Here is a 22,317-nt window from a genome sequence, read left to right on the forward strand (position 1 = left end):
AGTCCATTGTGGCATAGCTTGAGTGAGGCCTAGTCGCCACAGGAATCATTTACGTATTTCCCCTTGCTTTTGTAATTCAGAGTTCCAGACCCAGAAAAACACACGCCCTCCCTCGCAACAGGAAACACTCAGACTGTTTATGAGCCACAGATTGAACTAAATATCCCTTCGGTTCCACAGCTCTGTAGGCCTTGTCTTCAGCACCTCTGAACCACAACCCCACCCTACAAAATAAGATGAAACCTATGCTGCTCAGAGATGGGGGTGCAGGTAACAAAATTAACACAGGAATAGATCACATGTAGGGACGCGGGTAGCACTGTGGGTTAAACCACAGAGCCTAGTTCTTGCCGATCAGAAGGTCGGCGGTTCGAATCCCCACGACGGGGTGAGCTCTCGTTGCTCGGTCCCTGCTCCTGCCAACCTAGCCGTTCGAAAGCACGTCAAAGTGCAAGTAGATAAATAGGTACCGCTCTGGCGGGAAGGTAAACAGCGTTTCCATGCGCTGCTCTGGTTTGCCAGAAGTGGCTTAGTCATGCTGGCCACATGACCCGGAAGCTGTACGCCGGCTCCCTCGGCCCATGAGCGCCGCAACCCCAGAGTCAGCCACGACTGGACCTAATGGTCAGGGGTCCCTTTACCTTTATCTTTAGATCACATATGAGACAAAGCGGCTCTTCAAGTACCCAAGTACGTGATGGAGTAGGCTCCTGGGACTGACCCACCCCCCAAAAAAATTCAGTTGAGCCCTTCAAGCATTCTGGTCAAATACCCCAAACCCCACAGGGCTCCTTGTTTGTGGAATGCTCTCCCCAGGGAGGATCGCCTGACCCAGGGGTTAGCAAGATTTACCTCGCCTGGGCTGGTCCCCTCCAGCGGAGATCCCTCTGTGGGCTGGATTGTGCACATGCATGAGCATGTGCACCCTCGATATCTGGCGTCTGCAGATGCGATTTCCAGTGCCGCGGAAGTGAGTCCCCGCGCTGTGCTGCGCAGGTTTAGTGCAGCGCACAGGGACTCTCTGAGTGGGCGGCTCAGTTCAGGGGCGGCTTGTGGGCTCGTTAAATGACCCCTGTAGGCAGCTTGTGGCCTGTGGGCCTTTGGTTGCCTACTCCTGGCCTGACCCCTTCAGTACATAGCTTTATATTCAGTACAAAACCTTTCTCTTCTTCCAGGCCTTTAGGTAATGAAACAATCTATGACCTTCTAAACTGTGTGGGGTGGGTATTGTTTTTGTTGTTATGGTATGTGTTTTTTTGTTCTTATATTGAGACCCCTGGGTATAGGGCGGTATATAAAGGTAAAGGTTAAGGTACCCCTGCCCGTACGGGCCAGTCTTGACAGACTCTGGGGTTGTGTGCCCATCTCACTTAAGAGGCCGGGGGCCAGCGCTGTCCGCAGACACTTCCGGGTCACGTGGCCAGCGTGACAAGCTGCATCTGGCGAGCCAGCGCAGCACACGGAACGCCGTTTACCTTCCCGCTAGTAAGCGGTCCCTATTTATCTACTTGCACCCGGGGTGCTTTCGAACTGCTAGGTTGGCAGGCGCTGGGACCGAGCAACGGGAGCGCACCCCGCCGCGGGGATTCGAACCGCCGACCTTTCGATCGGCAAGCCCTAGGCGCTGAGGCTTTTACCCACAACGCCACCCGCGTCCCTTAGGGCGGTATATAAGCAACAACAAAACAACAAAACAACAACAACAACAACTACTACAACAAAAACAACAACTGTCCTGTAACCTTTGGATGATGGTGGCGTAGAAATTTAATAATAATAATAATAATAATAATAAGGCATCAGGCCATCTCTTCTGCCTCTGACCCAATAACACCACATCACCAGGGACCACCCCTAGGTTTCAGGTTAGCCCCCCCCCCCCCCCCGATATCTCAAGGTCCAGGATATTCCTGACCTGGAAACCCCTTTTCAAGTGTTTGAAAGGAAAACTCAAAGAGAACATTGAATGCCTGCCCTCTGCTGCCTGCTATTCCTGCCCTATCCACCTCCATCATGCATTGAAAGCCCTCGCTTTGGAAAGGAGAATGAAGCTCAAGCAGGGTCTCTCACGAAGATGACAGAGGCCAAGCAAGTGGCTCCTCCTTTTGATAGGTGATGCTCTTTTGAAATCTAGAATTGGGGCAGGGTTAAAGTAAAAGCCCCATGATCCTGTGCAGAACATGATGGGTACATGATAATGGCCCTAGTGAATCAAAGACCCATCTAGTCCAGCCAACCAGACCACAGGCAGGGACTGGGTGCAACAGCACTTGCCACACTTGCGATTCCCAGCAGGTAATATTCCCGCAGAGCCATCGTGTTTAGTAGCCCTTCCTAGCCTAATCTTCCACGAAAAAGCCCATAATATCTCTTTCCTGCTTCTATAAAAATTCTTGCAGCATCATTTTCTCAGAGGAAACATGGAGCTTTGACTTTAGATCCATGATCCCCTGCGATAAAAGTCCGCAAAGATCTCCGTAATGTATTGTGGGGTGCAAAATAGTAGGGAGAGTGTTAATGAAAGTGATTTAAGAGGAGTAGGATCATGTCCCTATCTCTGTGGTCAAATGCATGTGTTAAACTTCAAATCTATGCCCACACTGGCCTTGTAGCTTCTGTTACATAAGCAACTCTTCCCCCTTCTTTTCCTGAAGATAGCATTTTTTGATTACAAATAAATTTGCAACTTGTCTTCCCTTCAACCTTACATAACCTGCAAATAAGGTCATTTTCTTTTCCTTATCAAAGTAACAAATATTTGCAGTGTGTCAACTTGCAGATAACTCTGTGTGCCCCACTAGATCTTGCTTATAAAAGGCCATTGTCTGAGGAGCTTGTGTTATATCTATTCAACCATGGAGAGAAATAAGAAGCTTCATTTTTTGGCTCTTGCTCTTGCAGGTAAGATAGAATTTTATAGTTGGATAGCAGTATATTGGAAGGTGTTTCATACTGAGTCAGTCCATTGCTCTAGCTAGCTCCCTGTTGTCTAGACCAGGGATTCCCAAACTTGGGTCTCCAGCTGTTTTAGGACTACAATTCTCATCACTCTTGACCACTGGCCCTGCTAGCTAGGGATGATGGGAGTTGTAGTCCAAAAACAGCTGGAGACCCAAGTTTGGAGTTCCCTGGTCTAGACGAAGTGGCAGTGGTCCTCCAAGGTTATATGACCCTTTGCCAATCGGATGCCCTCCCATCAGCTTCAGTTTGGGGCCAATGGAATTGGTCACCCCAAACATCCTTTGCTACCTTCACAGGTGCAGTTCTCTGTTTAAGTCAAATGTGCCTTGGGGTTATGGAACAAAAAGACACTTTAAAAAAATTGTAGAAGGTGCCTGTAAAGGTGAACTGCGGTAGAAAAGTTGCCCAGATCCATTTGTGTTTCCCTTGATAAAAGACTTTCTTTATAATGCATCTATAATGCATCTACCCTTTTTCTTGTTCTTGGATTGTGTTCGACAGCTGTTATTGATTCTTCATTCATTCAACTGTGTATGTATCTTACCCTTCCAATGCATTCCCTTTTTTTGGAGCAGTTTGTTGTTGTTTAGTCATTTAGTCGTGTCCGACTCTTCGTGACCCCATGGACCAGAGCACGCCAGGCACTCCTGTCTTCCACTGCCTCCCGCAATTTGGTCAAACTCATGCTGGTAGCTTCGAGAACACTATCCAACATCTCATCCTCTGTCGTCCCCTTCTCCTTGTGCCCTCCATCTTTCCCAACATCAGGGTCTTTTCCAGGGAGTCATCTCTTCTCATGAGGTGGCCAAAGTACTGAAGCCTCAGCTTCACGATCTGTCCTTCCAGTGAGCGCTCAGGGCTGATTTCCTTCAGAATGGATAGGTTTGATCTTCTTGCAGTCCATGGGACTCTCAAGAGTCTCCTCCAGCATCATAATTCAAATGCATCAATTCTTTGGCGATCAGCCTTCTTTATGGTCCAGTTCTCACTTCCATACATCACTACTGGGTAAACCATAGCTTTAACTATACGGACCTTTGTTGGCAAGGTGATGTCTCTGCTTTTTAAGATGCTTTCTAGGTTTGTCATTGCTTGGAGCAGTTTACAATAGTCCAAAGAGCTGTGATCCATAAGAACAATATACAAACAGTCTGAGGAGACAGAAATTCAAAGACTCCCCAGAAAAGAAACCCTCATCTGCCTAATATGACAAAAGCTTGCTGGAACAGGGAAGCTTTCACTGGGCAGTAAAGGAGAGGGCCAAATCAACCTTCAGCAATCTGGTGCAACCACCAAGAAGGCCTATGCTCTTGTCCCAGTCAGTCAGGCATCCTGCACAGCTGGGACGTAGAGGAAGGTGTTTTAGGGAGTAGCAGGCTGGTTACAGGTACGGGAAGAGGCAGTCTTTAGTGTATCTTGGCTCAAGCTGTTGATCTGTGAGGATGTCTACCTCCTTCGATCATACGTAGCAAAATAGTTCAAAACAGAACCAAAGAAAGGGGAGAAGATACTGGAAAGGAGGAATGCTTTTTGATAAATTAACTGGCAGTCTTTCAGTTCGAACGCATTCCATAGTGGCTTCTTTGTCGCTTTACAAATAAGACCCTGCAGGTTCTTTGAAAAGGATGGTTTCTGAGCAATTTGTAAAGAAACATGCCCTTGAAGAAGGCGCTTTTGCAAATTTGGCAGGCAAATTTAACAATAAACATGCATCCTTTCCAGCATCTTTGAGATACACTTTCCCTGTTTTGTTTATAGCATTGGATGCTTCCTGTTTTGGAAGGTTTTCCTTTCAGCAAAATAGTTCCCCACACGACGGGCTTTAGGTTGTAGCTCTTCTTTAGGAACAACCGGACTGGTTTCAGCTGAGAAACGGCAGCAATTCTGCCGGCTATCTGCTAAAGCAGGTAAAATGCAATATCCCTCTTCTCTCAATTCCTGTGACGGTGCCTTCCTGCTCTCCCCCAGAATGGGTGGCCAAATGTTGGCTTTGGGAATGGCATGTGGTTATTCTTACCAGCAGGCTATAAAGAATGTCAGTCACCCATGTGGAAAACCAATACTGGCAGCATCTGCTTTCGCCAAAATGAGAGATTTTTTAAAAAGCCACCAGTGGGCAGCACAAGCTTTTGCTAAGGGGTTTTAAACCGTTTTTATTATTAATTCTAAGACCTTCTGCGCGAGTTCAGATCTAGAATTAAAATGCTTCCCTTCTCTAGGGATTGCGTGGGATTACGTATTTATTTATTCACGGGGGAGAGAGCGTATGGGATACGATCTCATTCAAAATGTTTCTGTTTGCAAAGTGGAATACAATGGACAGTATTCTTAAGGCCTGGCGGGATTAAGCATTATTCTAAGCATGCCATAGAACAGTTCCCAAAGCAAACCGGGTCCCTGCTGTAGCGCAATTGCCAGAATTGTGGCAGCACAATATGCAGATTGTGCTTATCAAGTGTTTTCATGGCACTTTAAATATCGGTACATGATGTCCCCATAAACTTCAATATTTAAAAGGCCACGAACATTCTTGGCATCAGGTCACCAAAGAAAAGAAAGAATTTCTGGGGGTGGTCCGGGAGAAACAGTTACACCTCATATTGAGGGAACTCGGAAATCTTGACAGGGTGGACTGGAAAGATGACTGGAAAGTTGCAATTTGCTCAACAAATACTCTGATGTCAAGGTTCTTTTAATTCTGCAGAATTTATTTGTTTTTTTGGGGGTAGCGAACATGCAGGGACTTGAGCTATATCTCTGTAAAGTTCACCATTACTCTGTGGGGTTAGGAAGCATTTTCAGAATGCCAGAAGTCCCAAAATGTTGTCAAAAGGCAATGGGATCGTGACCAGTCAAATAGCGCTAGGTGGAAATATGTAGACCATGGGTAGGCAAACTAAGGCCCAGGGGCCGGATCCAGCCCAATCACCTTCTAAATCCGGCCCGTGGGCAGTCCAGGAATCAGTGTGTTTTCACATGAGTAGAATGTGCGCTTTTATTTAAAATGCATCTCTGGGTTATTTGTGGGGCATAGCAATTTGTTTTCCATCCAAAAAAAATATAGTCCGCACCCCACCCCCCCAGGTCTGAGGAACCAGCCCCCTGCTGAAATAGCTTGCTGACCCCTACAGCATGGAGATCTGCTAGAGCAGGAATGGGGAATATTTGGACCTGCCAGATGTTAGACATGCATTCCCATTGGCCCCAGTCAAGAAATTTAGCTGCCTGAGGCAAAGGACAAGTTGTGCATACCCCCAATTGGTCTGGTAGTTTTCTCCAATACTAGTGAAAGGACACTTGAGGGCAGCACTATAGTTTGTGGGGGAGGAGACAGGCCACATGATAATCATAGCTCTGGCCATGCCCCCACCTCGTTATCTGCCACCTGAGGCAGCTACCTCAGTCTGCCAGCCCTGCCAATGGGTGTTCAGTGCTAACTGAGCCCTTAAAAACTCCCTGGGTGTGGCTTACCCCTTCCAGGCCCTGTGGAAGAAGTCAGACCTAGGGAATACAGTCATACCTCAGGTTACAGACGCTTCAGGTTGCGTTTTTTAGGGTTACGGACCGCCAAAACCTGGAACGGGTTACTTCCGGATTTCGGTGGTCATGCATGTGCAGAAGTGTTAAATTGTGCTTTGCGCATGCGCAGAAGTGCCAAATTGCAACCTGCACGTGCGCAGACGCGTCGCTGCGGGTTGCGGACGTGCATCCCACACGGATCATGTTTGCAATCTGAGCGTCCACTGTATACAGAAAAATAGAGAAAATGGTGAGCAGGCTTGTTGGCATGTGAGGCCCATCGTGACAAGAACGCTGCGTCTTCACTGGCGACTGGCCCAGGGGCTCACTGGCCTGCCCTGTTTCATGGGCTGTCTCTGGTTTGGAAGGTTCCAGGTTTCTGGGGTTGGGCTCAGTGTCAAGATCCAGATGTAGGACTCAGTTGGCCAACTATCAGTCACTGGGACCATGACCCCCAAGTTCATAAATTATACTCTGGTGGGTAGCTAGGTGCAAGGTATCACCTCCTATTGGGACTTTTTTTCAGCCAGAACTTGCTGGAACTCCGGCACCTCTCAGGCGGGCGCCATTGCCATTCTAAGAGAACAAGAGGTGTTTGTGGTGAGTTCCGGCACCTTCTTTTCCAGAAGAATAGCTCTGCCTATTATAAACCCATGGGAGTCATACATATACTATAGAAGTGGATTAACTAGTTCCCAATACATTAACTGAAGAGTCATCATGACCAGAAAGATCCCTTGGTTGGAATTGTGAATGTTGCTCTCAGCCACAGCTTCACTCCCACAATGGTTTATTGTGTGACTTAACCTTCCTGCAGCTTTGACATGCTTCTCATAAGAAAAGAGCCTCGCTTCGGAGATGGATTCAATCACTGATATACTGTTAAATTAAATGGGGATAATTACGTTGAATTGTAATTTGGGAGCCAGCAATTAATATTTCCAGAAGCTTTAGTCAAAAGTGAAAGGCTCCGTGCAGTGGGATTTTAATTGACTTTATATAATGTTTGGTGGCAACAGCAACTTCTTATTAACATTCATGCTTAGGAAGGAACTAATCTTGCATGCTCCACCTTATGTAATTTATTTCTGAGTGGCATTTGCGAACATCACCCTAAAGAGGGCAATAGACAAATGATATTGAGTTGGTATTATGACAATGGAGAGGGAAGGTTGCTATGAATGGCACCTACATTGGAGGGGCACTCCCTCTCTTCTTCGCGTTGCCCAAAGATGTCTGAGAAGCTCTTAGGTCACATCCAAACCATACATTTACATCGCTTCTATGCTACTATGACAGTCTGTTCTGATCCTCTGGCCTACCTGGCAGCCAGACAGCGTGACAAGACCAAGTCCAAAATCCGAGGGTCCCTCAACATCCGCAAAGTCCACAGTCCGAGATCCATAGCCAAAGGTCAGGAAACGAGGTTTAGGGTTGATCCAAGTCCCAAGTCAGAATGCAGTCCAGCATCAAGCCTGAAGTAGAAACCTGTGGAGGTTCAGGAGTATCCAACACAAGGTCCCTCAATTAATATTAATAATAAAAATAACAAATTAATTTTATTATTTATACCCTGCCCATCTGGCTGGGTTTCCCAGCCACTCTGGGCAGCTCCCAACATAATATTAAAAACACAATAAAACATCAAATATTAACAAAACTTCGCTAAACAGAGCTGCCTTCAGGTGTCTTCTCAAAGTCAGATACAGTGGTACCTTGGGTTACAGACGCTTCAGGTTACAGACACTTCAGGTTACAGACTCCGCTAACCCAGAAATAGTACCTCGGGTTAAGAACTTTGTTTCAGGATGAGAACAGAAATCGTGCTCCGGCGGCGCGGCGGCAGCAGGAGGCCCCATTAGCTAAAGTGGTGCTTCAGGTTAAGTACAGACCTCCAGAACGAATTAAGTTCTTAATCCGAGGTACCACTGTAGTTGTTTATTTCCTTGACATGGGAGGGCGTTCCACAGGGCGGGTGCCACTACCGAGAAGGCCCTCTGCCTGGTTCCCTGTAACCTCACTTCTCGCTTTCTTTCTTTCTTTCGTTTTTCAGATTAAAAATTTGCAGTCACATGCCCAACATACAGCATATAAACAAGATTCCAATGGATCTCTTGGAGTTCCCTCCTCCCCTTTGTGGGTCCCATTGTTAATCATTTCCTCCTGCATCTTTTATAATAATCCAAATCTTTTACCTCTCTATTGTGTCCAAAATTAAACTACAAGTGATATTCCAATCCTACTAACGATTTGAACTTTTTACAATGGTCTTTAAGATAAGTTATAAATTTTCCCTGTTCCTTATTTAAAAAAAATTATTGACCCAGAGATGGAAAGAAGTTAAAGTCCCTACCAGAGAAGAATGGCAGATCAAGTTGATGGATTATTCTCAAATGCCTAAAATGACTGAAAGAATCAGAAATCAGGAAGATTGTATCCACTAATTTCTGTTTCTCCCCTCTTAGTTTTAAGCCAGGCTTATGCTGTGAGGGAAGATGGACTGTATGGTTACTCTCTGACTGGAAAACCAGAGAAGACAGAGAAAGGCTGGAGGTAAAAGTCAGTTTTGTTATTCCTCTCCACCCCGGTTCTTTGTGTATTTAATATTTTGTACACTGACAACACTTTTCTGATATCTCTTGATTTTTCCTCAAATGTAAAGCCTTGCTTGATTGTGAAGGAGCCATACGCTTTGCAAATGGATGTGGATTGTTTAATGCTGAAAACAATGTAAAGAGCAACAGAAAAGTGCAACGATTGTGCATATGGTGCAATGCATATGCTAGCACAGATATGCTAGCACACAATAATAATAATAATAATAATAATAATAATAATAATAATAATAATAATAATTTTTATTATTTATACCCCGCCCATCTGGCTGGGTTTCCCCAGCCTCTCTGGGCAGCTTACAGCACATACAAATTGTAAAACATTAGACATTAAAAATTTCCCGATACAGGGTTGCCTTCAGATGTCTTCTAAAAGTCAGTTAGTTGTTTATTTCTTGACATTTGACAGAAGGGCGTTCCACAGGGCCACTACCGAGAAGGCCCTCTGCCTCGCACTATATCAAGGGGATACTCTCTGATATTGAAAAGAATAAGTCATTCATGTGGAGTTCACGGCCGCATCTACACAGCTATAAAAAAACACTCTGAAAAATAACCGCTTTAAAGCTCACAATGGAAAATTCCATGGAGTTCCAATTTCGACTCCACAGCGCCATCTGGTGTCACATTGTTATAACACATTTATAACGTTTTATTTTTGCTAATGTCGCTGAGTCCATGCATGTAGTCCATAGCTGTCAACTTACAGATTTGAAAATAAGGGACCAGCAGCCTTGAAAATAAGGGACCAGCAGCCAAAATAAGGGACCTGCAGCCTCACCTGTTCCAGGCACTCCAGTCTTCCTGTCCTCCTGCAGTCTGGTCAAACTCATGCTGCTGGCTTCGAGAACACTGTCCAACCAACTTTGTAACCAGAGGTTCAACTGAATAGAATCTGAATCACATGCACCACAAGGCCTATGCAGCCTCAACTTAAGATGGCTCCCCAGCCTGGCTTTGCACTGCAAAGTTTGCAGCAGCACGTGCAACAAAATGGCGTCCAGCATTCAAAAAACCCCTCAGCTTACATTAACTAGCCACACACAAGGCATGCAAGCTCCACCCCCAGTCGTTCTTAGACTTCTTATTGGGTGAGCAACACAGCCAAGCAACACAGTTGGAGCCTCCCTCCTCCCTGACCGGCAGGGAGGGAGGGAGAGGAGCTGCTTCCTTTGAAATTTAAGGGACATCATTTAAGGGACATTTAAGGGACATCTATCAATAAGGGACAGCAGCGGGACATGGCGCTGGAATAAGGGACTGTCCCTTCAAATAAGGGACACTTGACAGCTATGATGTAGTCTAAGATCCTTTGAGCTGAATTCTACTTGTGGAAAGGGTGCTTGCGACACCTGCAAATGGAAGAGGGCTAGGCAAAGTGTGCTGATTCCTCTTTCCTTCTGTCCCCACACCCTCAATCTTCTCTGGGACATTGTGGGACCATATGGAGTAGCACAGGAGAGGGAGATTAGGCAAATATTCCCTCTCTTCTTCTGTCAGAAAGAACCTCTCCTGGATCAGAGGTGCTACCCTTCACGGTAAAACTCCTTCTATGAGCAGAAGGGTATCTTAGGATCCCGTCCTGAGTGTCTGGAGAGTAGAAACCATTAAAGCTTTATTTTAATAACAAACAATGGGCATAAGAATTGATTTGATTTTCGCAAATGGAATTGCAACGCAATGGTTCTGAATCAATAAAACTGTTCACTGGACGGGAACTAGATGACATAAAGTTGGATTTAATTACCACAAACTGAATCACAATGCAATTATTCTGGATGAATAAAGGGTTCACTGGACGGGACACAGAGTAATAATGGGCATTTATGTCCCAGATGCCTTCTCTGCCTGTCGACCTGTGTAGCCATGTGGCATTTTATTGAATTATAAGGCCTTGATTGTAGAATTTTGATCCTGATTTAGCTGATCTGGATTAAAATCCCAACGGATTCATGGATCCATTTCCTTGCGTCTCCATGTAAACTATAAAACACTTTGCAGAAATGTCATAAAGCGGTGGGTAATATTCTTTCGATGGGATATACAGTATTTAGACACATGAACTGTTCACTAGAGTGAGATTTTGGAGATGTATGCTTACAGAATGTTCAGAGAACAAAATATTTTTCAATCTCCCTTGCTGACTGCTCATAGGAACAGACAATATAGTGTGAAGATAAATGGCTGTGTGTCTTTTCCAGGGTGGCCCTGTCAAGACATGGAACAGCTTCCCTCTACGGAAATGACATTTCTCAACTTGCGTTGGATGTGGAGTTTCAGACAGAGGACAGAGTCAGGTTTAAGGTGAGTGAAAGAGAAAGCAAGCAAGGAAAGAAGTTGGTCAGCTATCATTTATGCACAACCTACTGATGTTGTTGTTGTTTAGTCGTTTAGTCGTGTCCGACTCTTCGTGACCCCATGGACCAGAGCACGCCAGGCACTTCTGTCTTCCACTGCCTCGCGCAGCTTGGTAGCTTCGAGAACACTGTCCAACGATCTCATCCTCTGTCGTCCCCTTCTCCTTGTGCCCTCCATCTTTCCCAACATCAGGGTCTTTTCCAGGGAGTCTTCTCTTCTCATGAGGTGGCCAAAGTATTGGAGCCTCAGCTTCAGGATCTGTCCTTCCAGTGAGCACTCAGGGCTGATTTCCTTCAGAATGGATAGGTTTGATCTTCTTGCAGTCCATGGGACTCTCAACCTACTGATAACTCTATGTTTATTTTGTATGTGTCTCTTCTTATTTGGAAATAGATCTATGACCCTAACAACCAACGCTTCGAAGTTCCTCTCAAGATTGAATCCCCTCCTCTCGCTGCTGCTGACACCAGCTACGACATTGAATTTGTCAACGATTTATCTCTTCGGTTTAAAATCACAAGGAAAGCCACAGGAACAGTGCTGTGAGTACATGCTATATTAAGTTTGCTTGCTGGGGAAGAAAAAAAAGAAAACAAGAAGTGATGGAACTGAGATGAGCACCATTTCTCATGCATTACAGCTTGGCTCAGCATGAAAGGAAAAGAAAAATGATCCTTTCTATCCTGAGTAGAAGTTCTGTTTGTCACAGAAATAGCAGGGAGCAAATTATTCCTTGTCTTCGCTGAAGGGATAAAATGCCAAGTGCACACATGCAGATGAAGAAATATTGAATGAGTATATTTTCTTTCCATAATCCCTCATCAGATGGGTGATTAGCTAATACTCTTCGCCCTTGTGCAGATAGGAGTTAGTGTTATGTACTGAGTTGATCAGGATCCAAAAGGCAGCAGTCTGATTGGTGCTAGAACAATAGGATTCAGAATGCAGCAGCCTGATTGGTCCTAGAACAATAGGGTCCAGAATGCAGCAGTCTGATTGGTCCACAGGAGCCACCCAATCCAGCTCCACGTGGGGCCCATTGTGTAAATAATGTATATAAAGCAGACATTCTGGGGGAACTTCCATTCCTCCTCACCACTATGAGCTGAATACAGAGCATGAAATCCACACTCGACTCCGAGTATATTTCAGTTACTTTAAGACTTCTTCAGGAAAAGGCGTATTATCTGTGTCCAGATCTTCACATGTAATGATCACATTATCTACCGCGCTTCATATTCATGTAGCCATAGCCAGTTTCAACTTTTGGTCATGCATACATGCAGTGAAATGGGTGATCATCATCATATGTTATAATCTACATGTAGGATGGCATTTATTCTCACGTGAAATCTGCGTAGAAAACTGAGAATGTATGAAGAGGCCCTGAGACAAGGATAAGATCTTCTGCTAGGTTTTGCTAGGTTCTGGTTTCTGAAATGTGGATTTAATGGCATTGGCCAGCTTTACGAAAAGAGGAGACTGAGCAGTAGTTTAGAGGAAGCCAGAGGGCAGTCTTGGCTAATACGTTTATCGGCAGTAAAGCAAGATGCTTGGCTGCTTAACATTGCCTGGAAAGAAAAACAGTATCAGGAAATCATGATTCCTTTCAGGGGCTTATGTAAGTTCTTTCAAAAATCTGCTTCTCTTTCTTTCTTTCAATGGAGAATTAATTTTCAAGGTGATGCTTGGTTAGTCGCTTTTACCAAAAGAGGATGTGTTGAATGAAACATTAGCGTGGGAAAAAGACTAGCAGGGATTTCATATAACATGTTCAGAAAGGAGGGGGGAAGGCATAGACAGTGTCAAGGGGAGGCAGGGTGTGTGTGTTAAAAACAGGCCCCCCCAGCAAGTCGCTCTCCTTCCACTTGTCCCGCCCCCATTTCTGAACTCCTGTTTATTAACAAGTGCATTTTATTTTTCTTTCTCAATTTTCACCCATTTAGAAATACACTTTGCCCCCTCAATATCCCCTCCGCCATTTTTCCATGGCATGAAGGACAGAGCCAGTCAGTATTGATTTCAGGGTCTCCAGCCCAACTGACCTGCACTCTTCTTCATTTCATTTTTTGTGTGAAATAAAAATCCTTGCTCCTTGCATTCATTGGTTCCTCTGTTCAAACTGGACCTTGTTGTTCCCCTCAAAAAACTTGCACTAGCCGGGCGAAGAGGAGAAGGGGAAGGGGATGTTCTTGATGCCATCTTAGAACCATGTCCGCCCAACTTAAACTAGCAGTGTGGCTATTCCCATACTGTAGTTGCATAGCTGTCAACTTACAGATTTGAAAATAAGGGACCAGCAGCATCGAAAATAAGGGATCAGCAGCCAAAATAAGGGATTTTCCGGGCACAGGGATGTTCAACTTCTGAGCCCCTCTGAGCCAAAGGCAGAAAGCCCAGCCAGCAGCCAAATGAAGCCTCATCAATAAGGGACAGCAGCGGGACATGGCGCTGGGATAAGGGACTGTCCCACCAAATAAGGGACACTTGACAGCTATGTGTAGTTGTTTGACTGGCATTTATCCTTCTTGTTTGGTTTCTGCCTTTTCTTCCCTCCCTTGCAATCATTGGGACTGAAACTCTCAGTCTACACCCATAAGCATGCTATTAACTCATGCTTTATAGGGAAGGAAGTCCCACTAGACCAAGTGGGATTTTTCTTCTTAGTATGCAAGTTTAGGATTGTCCTGCCTTTCTCATTTGTTTTCTGTGGGGCTTAGGCATGCCCGGCTACCACCACATGCATATTTGCACTGGCAAACTCTGCTACACAGAAAAGAGTGGAGTTAATATAGTCGGCTTATCAGAAAGCCAAGCCGGGGTTTACAAAGGGATGTGCCTCGATTGCTTAACATTAAATGAACATCCATACAGTGGTACCTCGGGTTACATACGCTTCAGGTTACAGACTCTGCGAACCCAGAAATAGTACCTCGGGTTAAGAACTTTGCTTCAGGATGAGAACAGAAATCGTGCAGTGGCGGCGCAGAGTGGTACCTCAGGTTAAGTACTTAATTCGTTCCAGAGGTCCGTTTTTAACCCGAAACTGTTCTTAACCTGAAGCACCACTTTAGCTAATGGGGCCTCCTGCTGCTGCCGCACCGCCAGAGCATGATTTCTGTTCTCATCCTGAAGCAAAGTTCTTAACCTGAAGCACTATTTCTGGGTTAGTGGAGTGTGTAACCTGAAGCGTACGTAACCCAAGGTACCACTGTAATAAGCTGAGCAGCACAATTGCAGCAGAAGTCTTATTACAGGACTCACAAAGTAATAATAACAATAATAATAAATTTTTATTTATATCCCGCCCTCCCCAGCCGAAGCCGGGCTCAGGGTGGCTAACAACAATAAAATAATACAACAAATAATAATGAAACAATAAAATAATACAACAAATAATAATGAAACAATAAAATAATACAACAAATAATAATACAAAAGTACTACAGCTAATCTACAAAACAATATTGTCAGCATGAACAAAATAGCATCCAGAAAATAAACTGAGCGCTGCTGAATTCGTGCACAAATTCTCCGCACCCTGATGTCCCATAATCTTTCACTTTGTTCAGTTTGTTCTTGTTTGCATTGTTCCCTGGCATGAGGCTCAGGAAAGACCCAGGCAGTAGCAACCGGGGGGTTTCTCCCAGTTTCCAAACACAACATGCCATCTACACTGCTACATTGGCTGCTACCAGAACCATATTCTGCAGGCCAGGCGCCGCTGTGCCTCTTAGTGAAACGCCATCCAGATACATGTTTACCTGCATAACAGGTATATTGAGACCTAAGAAGAATCAGATGGGTGAGGTGGGTGTGAAATGTCAAGTATAAGGTTAAAAAATAAAAATAAAAATAATTCTAAGCCAAGGCAAACTTTTCCAGCAGAAGGAAAGCCTGGCAGGAATTAGAAAACAGTGGAGAGGAATATTTGGATAGGATCTCTCTGTGTGTGTTTTCCAGCCAGGGGTTTCAAAATTAAAGCAGAATTTTTGATAAATGTGTGAAAAAAACAGGCGGTCATTGGGGCTTGCAGAAAAACTTGTGGCAGGAAAAAGGCATGAATTAATATGCCAGAAAACTGACACACACACACACACACACACACACAGAGAGAGAGAGAGAGAGAGAGAGAGAGAGAGAGAGAGAATGTGCAACCAGCTGCAGCGGTGCAGGGCCAGTTGTTTGCCAATAAAGAAAGGGACCAATTTTGCATCTTTGAAAATAAAATATTGCTCAAAGCAATCAATAAGCTGCAAATGAGGCCGGCGGGCAGTTTTTCCAGCTGCATTTGAATGTCTGAATAGATGATAAATTGTGTCTAGAGAGCAACACAAAATCCTTCTGTACCTGCTGTATAATTTGCGGGCCCCTAAAGAAGCTCTGCCATTGCTCTGAGTCACCTCTGAGTTCCCAGACCTTTTTGTACCTTTTATCTCTGTCAAGCAGGCTTTATATTTTTGGATAACCTTGCCCCAAAAGCCCTAATGCACCTCCCTATCCCACAATTTTTCTGGCATAATTCAGGTTAACCCCATTCCAAGGGATGCTGTTGACATAGTGACATGTAGATATTTATATCCAGGGTTAAATCACCTCCCTGCCTTTCTATACTATAATCACTGCAATAAGTAATACGACGCATTACTTACTATACCACAGAGATTTAACAAAGACTGGCTAATTTCCATAGATAAGTGGGTTAGACAGAATAAGCATGCTTTTGACAGTGATATTAGGTGCTTTGCTCAGTTCATGATCTGGCTGGGAAGCAGCTATCAAGACTTTCCCCCAGGCCAGCATGGCTGTCCACCTCCTAGCAAATGTCACAACTTGGCGGTTTAGGCATTGGGTGAGTCTTTGGTGGAGGGGAGGTTGTAGCCCAGGTTTTCCCAAACTTGGGTCTCCAGCTGTTTTTGGACTACAACTCCCATCATCCCTAGCTAGCAGGGCCAATGGTCTCAGATGATGGGAATTGTAGTCCAAAACAGTTGGAGACCCAAGTTTGGGAAACATTGCTGTTGCCTCTGCCTGCTCCTCCAGGTTTTGGGGGTATCCTCTTAAAGGGATCTAGTGGGAGTTGTGTCTGTCTGGAAGCCCAGCCGGGGGTGTGGGCCATAGCACTCCTCAAAGGGGCCCCGACTTGACATGTGTCATAGGCCCCCCCCATCACCCCTGGGTCGACCCCATCTGGTATACCCCAGCAGATAGGCTGGTATCTCAATGGTTATATTCAATGCCTATGCCAAACCTCTGTATCTGTAGTCAATAAAGTTGTGGCCTGATCTGACCCAAATACTGCTTATTGGGACGCGAGTGGTGCTGTGGGTTAAACCACAGAGCCTAGGACTTGCTGATTGGAAGGTCGGCGGTTCGAATCCCCGTGACGGGGTGAGCTTCCGTTGCTCGGTCCCTGCTCCTGCCAACCTAGCAGTTCGAAAGCACATCAAAGTGCAAGTAGATAAATAGGTACCGCTCCAGCGGGAAGGTAAACGGTGTTTCCGTACGCTGCTCTGGTTCGCCAGAAGCGGTTTAGTCCTGCTGGCCACATGACCCAGAAGCTGTACGCCGGCTCCCTCAGCCAATAAAGCGAGATGAGCGCCGCAACCCCCGAGTCGGCCACGACTGGACCTAATGGTCAGGGGACCCTTTACGTTTACTGCTTATTGGGGTGACAGTCATGGGGGCTGCTGGGGGGTGGGTGGGTCACACAAATGTGCTTTATCTGGCTACTATATTGTGTAACATATAGCTATGTTCTGTATCTAAGTGAAAAATCCCGATGGGGAGTTTTTAAATGTCAGACTTGCAGGAGAAAAAGAGGCAGCATATTGAATGGGGACAAGTTAGCCTAGGGGGGGAGTGTACATTCTTGATTGCTGTTTACATTATACTCAGCATTTCAGCTCTTGCAGAGAGATTGTTTGCAGTGACCAAAATGCATGAGCACCAGATAGTGTTCGTAGGGGTTAATAGGCCAGGACTCTGTCAGAGGAGCTAAGTAGGCAAGGCTGCGATGTTAAATTGGGTGGACATCAAGGGATGACCTCCTGCAAACGCGGTGGTTACGTAGTAAGGACGGACGTCAGTGAAATACTCTACACATGAACAAATTTGACAGCACCAGGCGTTAGGTGAAAAACAGAGATTAGATGCACAGCTTCTGTGCAACTGATTCTTACCATACTTATGTGCAAAATGCCTCGGCCCCAGGGCTGTATCCAAGGTTAGTTCTGCTCAGAGAAGACGCATCAAAATTAATGGAAGTGAATAATTCAGGTTCATTAATTTCAATGGGTTTACTCTGAGTATAACTTTGCCGCCTTCACGGAAGGTCCTCGTGGTAACTTCAGGGAAGCCCCAGGAATCCTTGTCTAAATGTTTTCCTTCCGTTGCTCACAGTTGCATGCTGCAATGGCACTGGGAGCATGCAATGGCACTGGGAACATGTTTTTATGCAGGGTACCGCTTAGAGTTTTTAAAAGGATTAAGCAGTTTGTAGCTGCTTTTAAATAAATGCACATATGGATACTGTGTGGACCAACCCTTAGTTCTGATGAACTAAGTGGAACTGAGTAGGAGACTATGAATCACGGGGATGGGGAAAGAGAGTGTGTGAATTCAACAGTGCTGAGTTTGTTAGTTAAGATTGCTCTGTGGGTTATGAGTGCTGTAATGCTTTGGGAATTTTATAATGATTAACCTTTTATATAGCTGTTCTGGGATTTTCTGCATGAAAGGGAGATGTTCTATAGCATTCCCCACATTGAGTGCATTGGGACGCGGTTGGCACTGAGGTGTAAACCACTGAGCCTAGGGCTTGCAGATCGGAAGGTCGGCGATTTGAATCCCTGCGACAGGGTGAGCTCCCGTTGCTCGGTCCCTGCTCCTGCCAACCTAGCAGTTCGAAAGCACGTCAAAGTGCAAGTAGATAAATAGGTACCGCTCCGGTGGGAAGGTAAACAGTGTTTCCATACACTGCTCTGGTTTCGCCAGAAGTGGCTCAGTCATGCTGGCCCCATTACCCGGAAAAACTGTCTGCGGACAAACGCCGGCTCTCTTGGCCAGTAAAGCGAGATGAGCGCCACAACCCCAGAGTCGTTCACGACTGGACTTAATTGTCAGGGGTCCTTTACCTTTTTTACATTGAGTGCAGTCCCCAGACTGGATAAGGTTGCCCACCTCTGCATTACAAAACCACCCAGTTTTACTCCCATGTTACCATGTGGTAAGCTTGTGTCGCGAATCCAATGCTAGGGGAATAACTGCTACCTCTTGACCTTAGAGTTTAGGGTACTGTCCACATCCTCTGCCCACATGCAGTTTCTTAGGCATTTGCATTCATGCCGGAAACCAACCTTATGCCAGGAAATAATGGAGTTCTGTGTCGCCTCACTTGTCAAGAACTTAACTGTGAAGCTGCCCCTTGGTGGTAGTCCAGTATCTCTGTAGGGTGGCCTGGTTACATTGAAGTAACAGGATGCTGAAATAGATGGAGTGCTACTTTTATCCTACGTGATCATTCTCGAATGGCCAACAATATATTTTCCCCTTTAACAACTTAGTGTGGGCATGCCATTTGTAATACAAGTCAGAAAATCTTTCCCCCAGCCAGACAATTTCTCTGCAATATTGACTGTGGTGCAACGCTTTGTTAAACGCTGCAGCTGGAAAAGCAAGAAACAAATAACCACATCTAATCAGAAACTTTGCTAATTTCCAATCCGCTGCTCTGGAGTTCATTTGTTATATATAGATTCTGGTGGCAAACAAAGGCTGCGAGGGGGCTTTCTGCACAGAGAAAAGCTATTAGAATGATTAAAAACGCCATTGTCTTAAGCTGCAGTTCCTCCTGAAAGCAATGCAAATTGCTGCGTGGAATTTGTACAGCCCCCAACACAGCCATTCTTCTTGTTGAGCGTGTTCGATTTTTGCAAAGAATGAGGTGATTCGATTTGTTTTCGTTTGAGGGCGGTGTTTAGTAGGGTGATTTAGAAATCTGGTGTTTGTGTTGTGGTGTGTGTGTGCTTTAATCTAGAAATGCATTCTTCCAAGCAAATGAATATCGAGAATGTGCTTTACTTCCACTGAATGGGCAGCAGAGCTCTGCCAAGGCACGAATGTGGGATTTTTGTGAGATGTTTTCTTGGTGGATTGCATTCAATACAAGGATCTTAATAGAGCAGGCAATTGCAAGAGCACTTAATAACCAATTGGTTACTTGATTTATTATTAGATTTGTATCCCACACTTCTTCCAAGGAACTCAGGATTGCACACATGGGCCTACCATTTCCGCACCTTTGCCCTCACAACAACCCTGTGAAGTAGATTAAGCTGAGAGACCATGACTGTTCCAATCTTATTATTTACACCCTGCCCGTCTGGCTGGGTTTCCCAGCCACTCTGGGAGGCTTAAAGGTAAAGGTACCCCTGCCCGTACGGGCCAGTCTTGACAGACTCTGGGGTTGTGCGCCCATCTCACTTAAGAGGCCGAGGGCCAGCGCTGTCCGCAGACACTTCCGCTTCACGTGGCCAGCGTGACAAGCTGCATCTGGCGAGCCAGCGCAGCACACGGAAACGCCGTTTACCTTCCCGCCAGTAAGCGGTCCCTATTTATCTACTTGCACCCGGAGGTGCTTTCGAACTGCTAGGTTGGCAGGCACTGGGACCGAGCAACGGGAGCGCACCCCGCCGCGGGGATTCGAACCGCCGACCTTTCGATCGGCAAGCCCTAGGCGCTGAGGCTCTTACCCACAGCGCCATCCGCGTCCCAAACTGGGCGGCTTACGGTACATATAAAAAATTGTAAAACATTAGACATTAAAAGCTTCCCTAAACAGGGCTGCCTTCAGGTGTCTTCTAAAAGTCAGATAGTTGTTTATTTCCTTGACACCTGATGGGAGGGGGTTCCACAGGGCGGGCACCACCACCAAGAAGGCCCTCTGCCTGGTTCCCTGTAACCTCACTTCTCGCAGTAAGGGAACCGCCAGATGGCCTTTGGAGCTGGACCTCAGTGTCCGGGCTGAATTATGGGGGTGGAGATGCTCCTTCAGGTATACTGGGCTGATGCCTTTTAGGGCTTTAAAGGTCAGCACCAACATTTTGAATTGTGCTCAGAAACATACAGTGGTACCTCGGGTTAAGTACTTAATTCGTTCTGAAGGTCCGTTCTTAACCTGAAGCTGTTCTTAACCTGAAGCACCGCTTTAGGTAATGGGGCCTCCCACTGCCACCACGCCGCCGGAGCACGATTTCTGTTCTCATCCTGAAGCAAAGTTCTTAACCTGAGGTACTATTTCTGGGTTAGCGGAGTCAGTAACCTGAAGCGTATGTAACCTGAAGCGTATGTAACCCGAGGTACCACTGTACTGGGAGACAATGTAGTTCTTTCAGGACCGGGGTTATCTGGTCTTGGTGGCCATTCCCAGTCAGTCTAGCTGCCGCATTCTGGATTAATTGTAGTTTCCAGGTCACCTTCAAAGGTAGCCCCACGTAGAGCACATTGCAGTAGTCCAAGTGGGAGACAACCAGACCATGCACAGTCTGTGGGCAGGCAGGGGCTCAGCCAGCATAACAGATGGAGCTGCCCTGGACACAGAACTGACCTGCGCCTCCATGGACAGCTGTGAGTCCAAAAGGCTGCATAACGGGTCCTTCAAGGGCGCAGTTACCCCATTCAGGACCAGAGTGTCCCCCACACCTGTCTGCTCCCTGTCCCCCCAAAATAGTACTTCTGTCTTGTCAGGATTCAACCTCAGTCTGTTAGCCACCATCCATCCTCCAACCGCCTCCAGGCACAGGACATTCATTGGTTCTGATTTAAAAGAGAGGTAGAGCTGGGTATCATCCGCATAGTGATGAAGACCCAGCCCACCCCCTCTGATGATCTCTCCCAGCAGCTTCATATAGATGTTAAAAAGCACGGGGGAGAGAACAGAGCCCCAAGGCACCTCACAAGTGAGAGCCCAGGGGTCTGAATACTCATCCCCCAATAACCACTTTCTGGACATGGCCCAGGAGGAAGGAGTGCCCCCCCAGCTTCCAGATGGTCCAGAAGGATGTCATGGTCAATGGTATCAAAGGCCTATGGCTCAGTGCCTTAGGCACTCCACCAGACTGGCTTTCTGAGCACAACGATTGATTGCATCCATAGTCCATCTTGCCTTTGACATACTCACCATGGTTCATGGAAATGTAGGACCATGGCAATTTATTTTTGGGTAGACAATTTATTCTATTTATTTATTTATTTATTTATTTATTTATTTTTATTTTATTCTATTTATTTTATTATTTCAGTCTCAGGGCTACTCTTTGTGATTATGAGCCCAGGGTGGATACAGCATAAAAGCTTTAAATTATAAAATCACTTCTCTCAATTAAAACCTCAAAGGCAAATGTGTAATCTTAGCAACACTTGAGCACCCATAATTTCATAGCTGGCCACATTAAGCCAACCCCCTACAAAGGCCTGAGTGAAGAAGCACGTGTTTACCTGGCACTGAAAGGTAAACAAGAATGAGGCCGGGCGAAGGCTGTCGCCGCAGCAAAAGGCTGCTGAACACGCCCCCCCTCAGGCACCTGGTTGGATGCCTGCTGAGGGGCGTGGGCGCCAGCCAGGTGAGGTGAAGGCAGGGGGCTAACGCCCCCTGCTAGGGGCGGGGCTCGGGCTCCCGCCCACAACCACTCCCCTCTCTTGCAGGGAGGAGAGTCTTTAGCATGTTTTGGCGTTAGTAGCTTGCTCTTAAGCACTCTGTCTTATTGTTAAGGTAAAGGTAAAGGTACCCCTGCCCGTACGGGCCAGTCGTGTCTGACTCTAGGGTTGCGCGCTCATCTCGCTCAAGAGGCCGGGAGCCAGCGCT

The 22,317-nt window shown here is 46.0% G+C and overlaps 1 protein-coding gene across 1 annotated transcript in view; it reads left to right on the top strand.

Moving 5' to 3' along the window:
- Positions 1–2,810: 2,810 nt before the first annotated feature.
- Positions 2,811–22,317, top strand: part of LOC114605062 (sucrase-isomaltase, intestinal-like) — a 93,238-nt gene continuing 73,731 nt past the window's right edge. Inside the window, exons 1-4 of the mRNA XM_077935805.1 lie at positions 2,811–2,901; positions 8,946–9,033; positions 11,297–11,399; positions 11,847–11,995. Coding sequence (XP_077791931.1) covers positions 2,856–2,901; positions 8,946–9,033; positions 11,297–11,399; positions 11,847–11,995 — 386 coding nt within the window. The 5' untranslated portion in view covers positions 2,811–2,855. The remainder of the gene's footprint in view (positions 2,902–8,945; positions 9,034–11,296; positions 11,400–11,846; positions 11,996–22,317) is intronic.

Source organism: Podarcis muralis, chromosome 10, assembly GCF_964188315.1.
Source record: "Podarcis muralis chromosome 10, rPodMur119.hap1.1, whole genome shotgun sequence".
NCBI classification, from domain to species: domain Eukaryota; kingdom Metazoa; phylum Chordata; class Lepidosauria; order Squamata; family Lacertidae; genus Podarcis; species Podarcis muralis.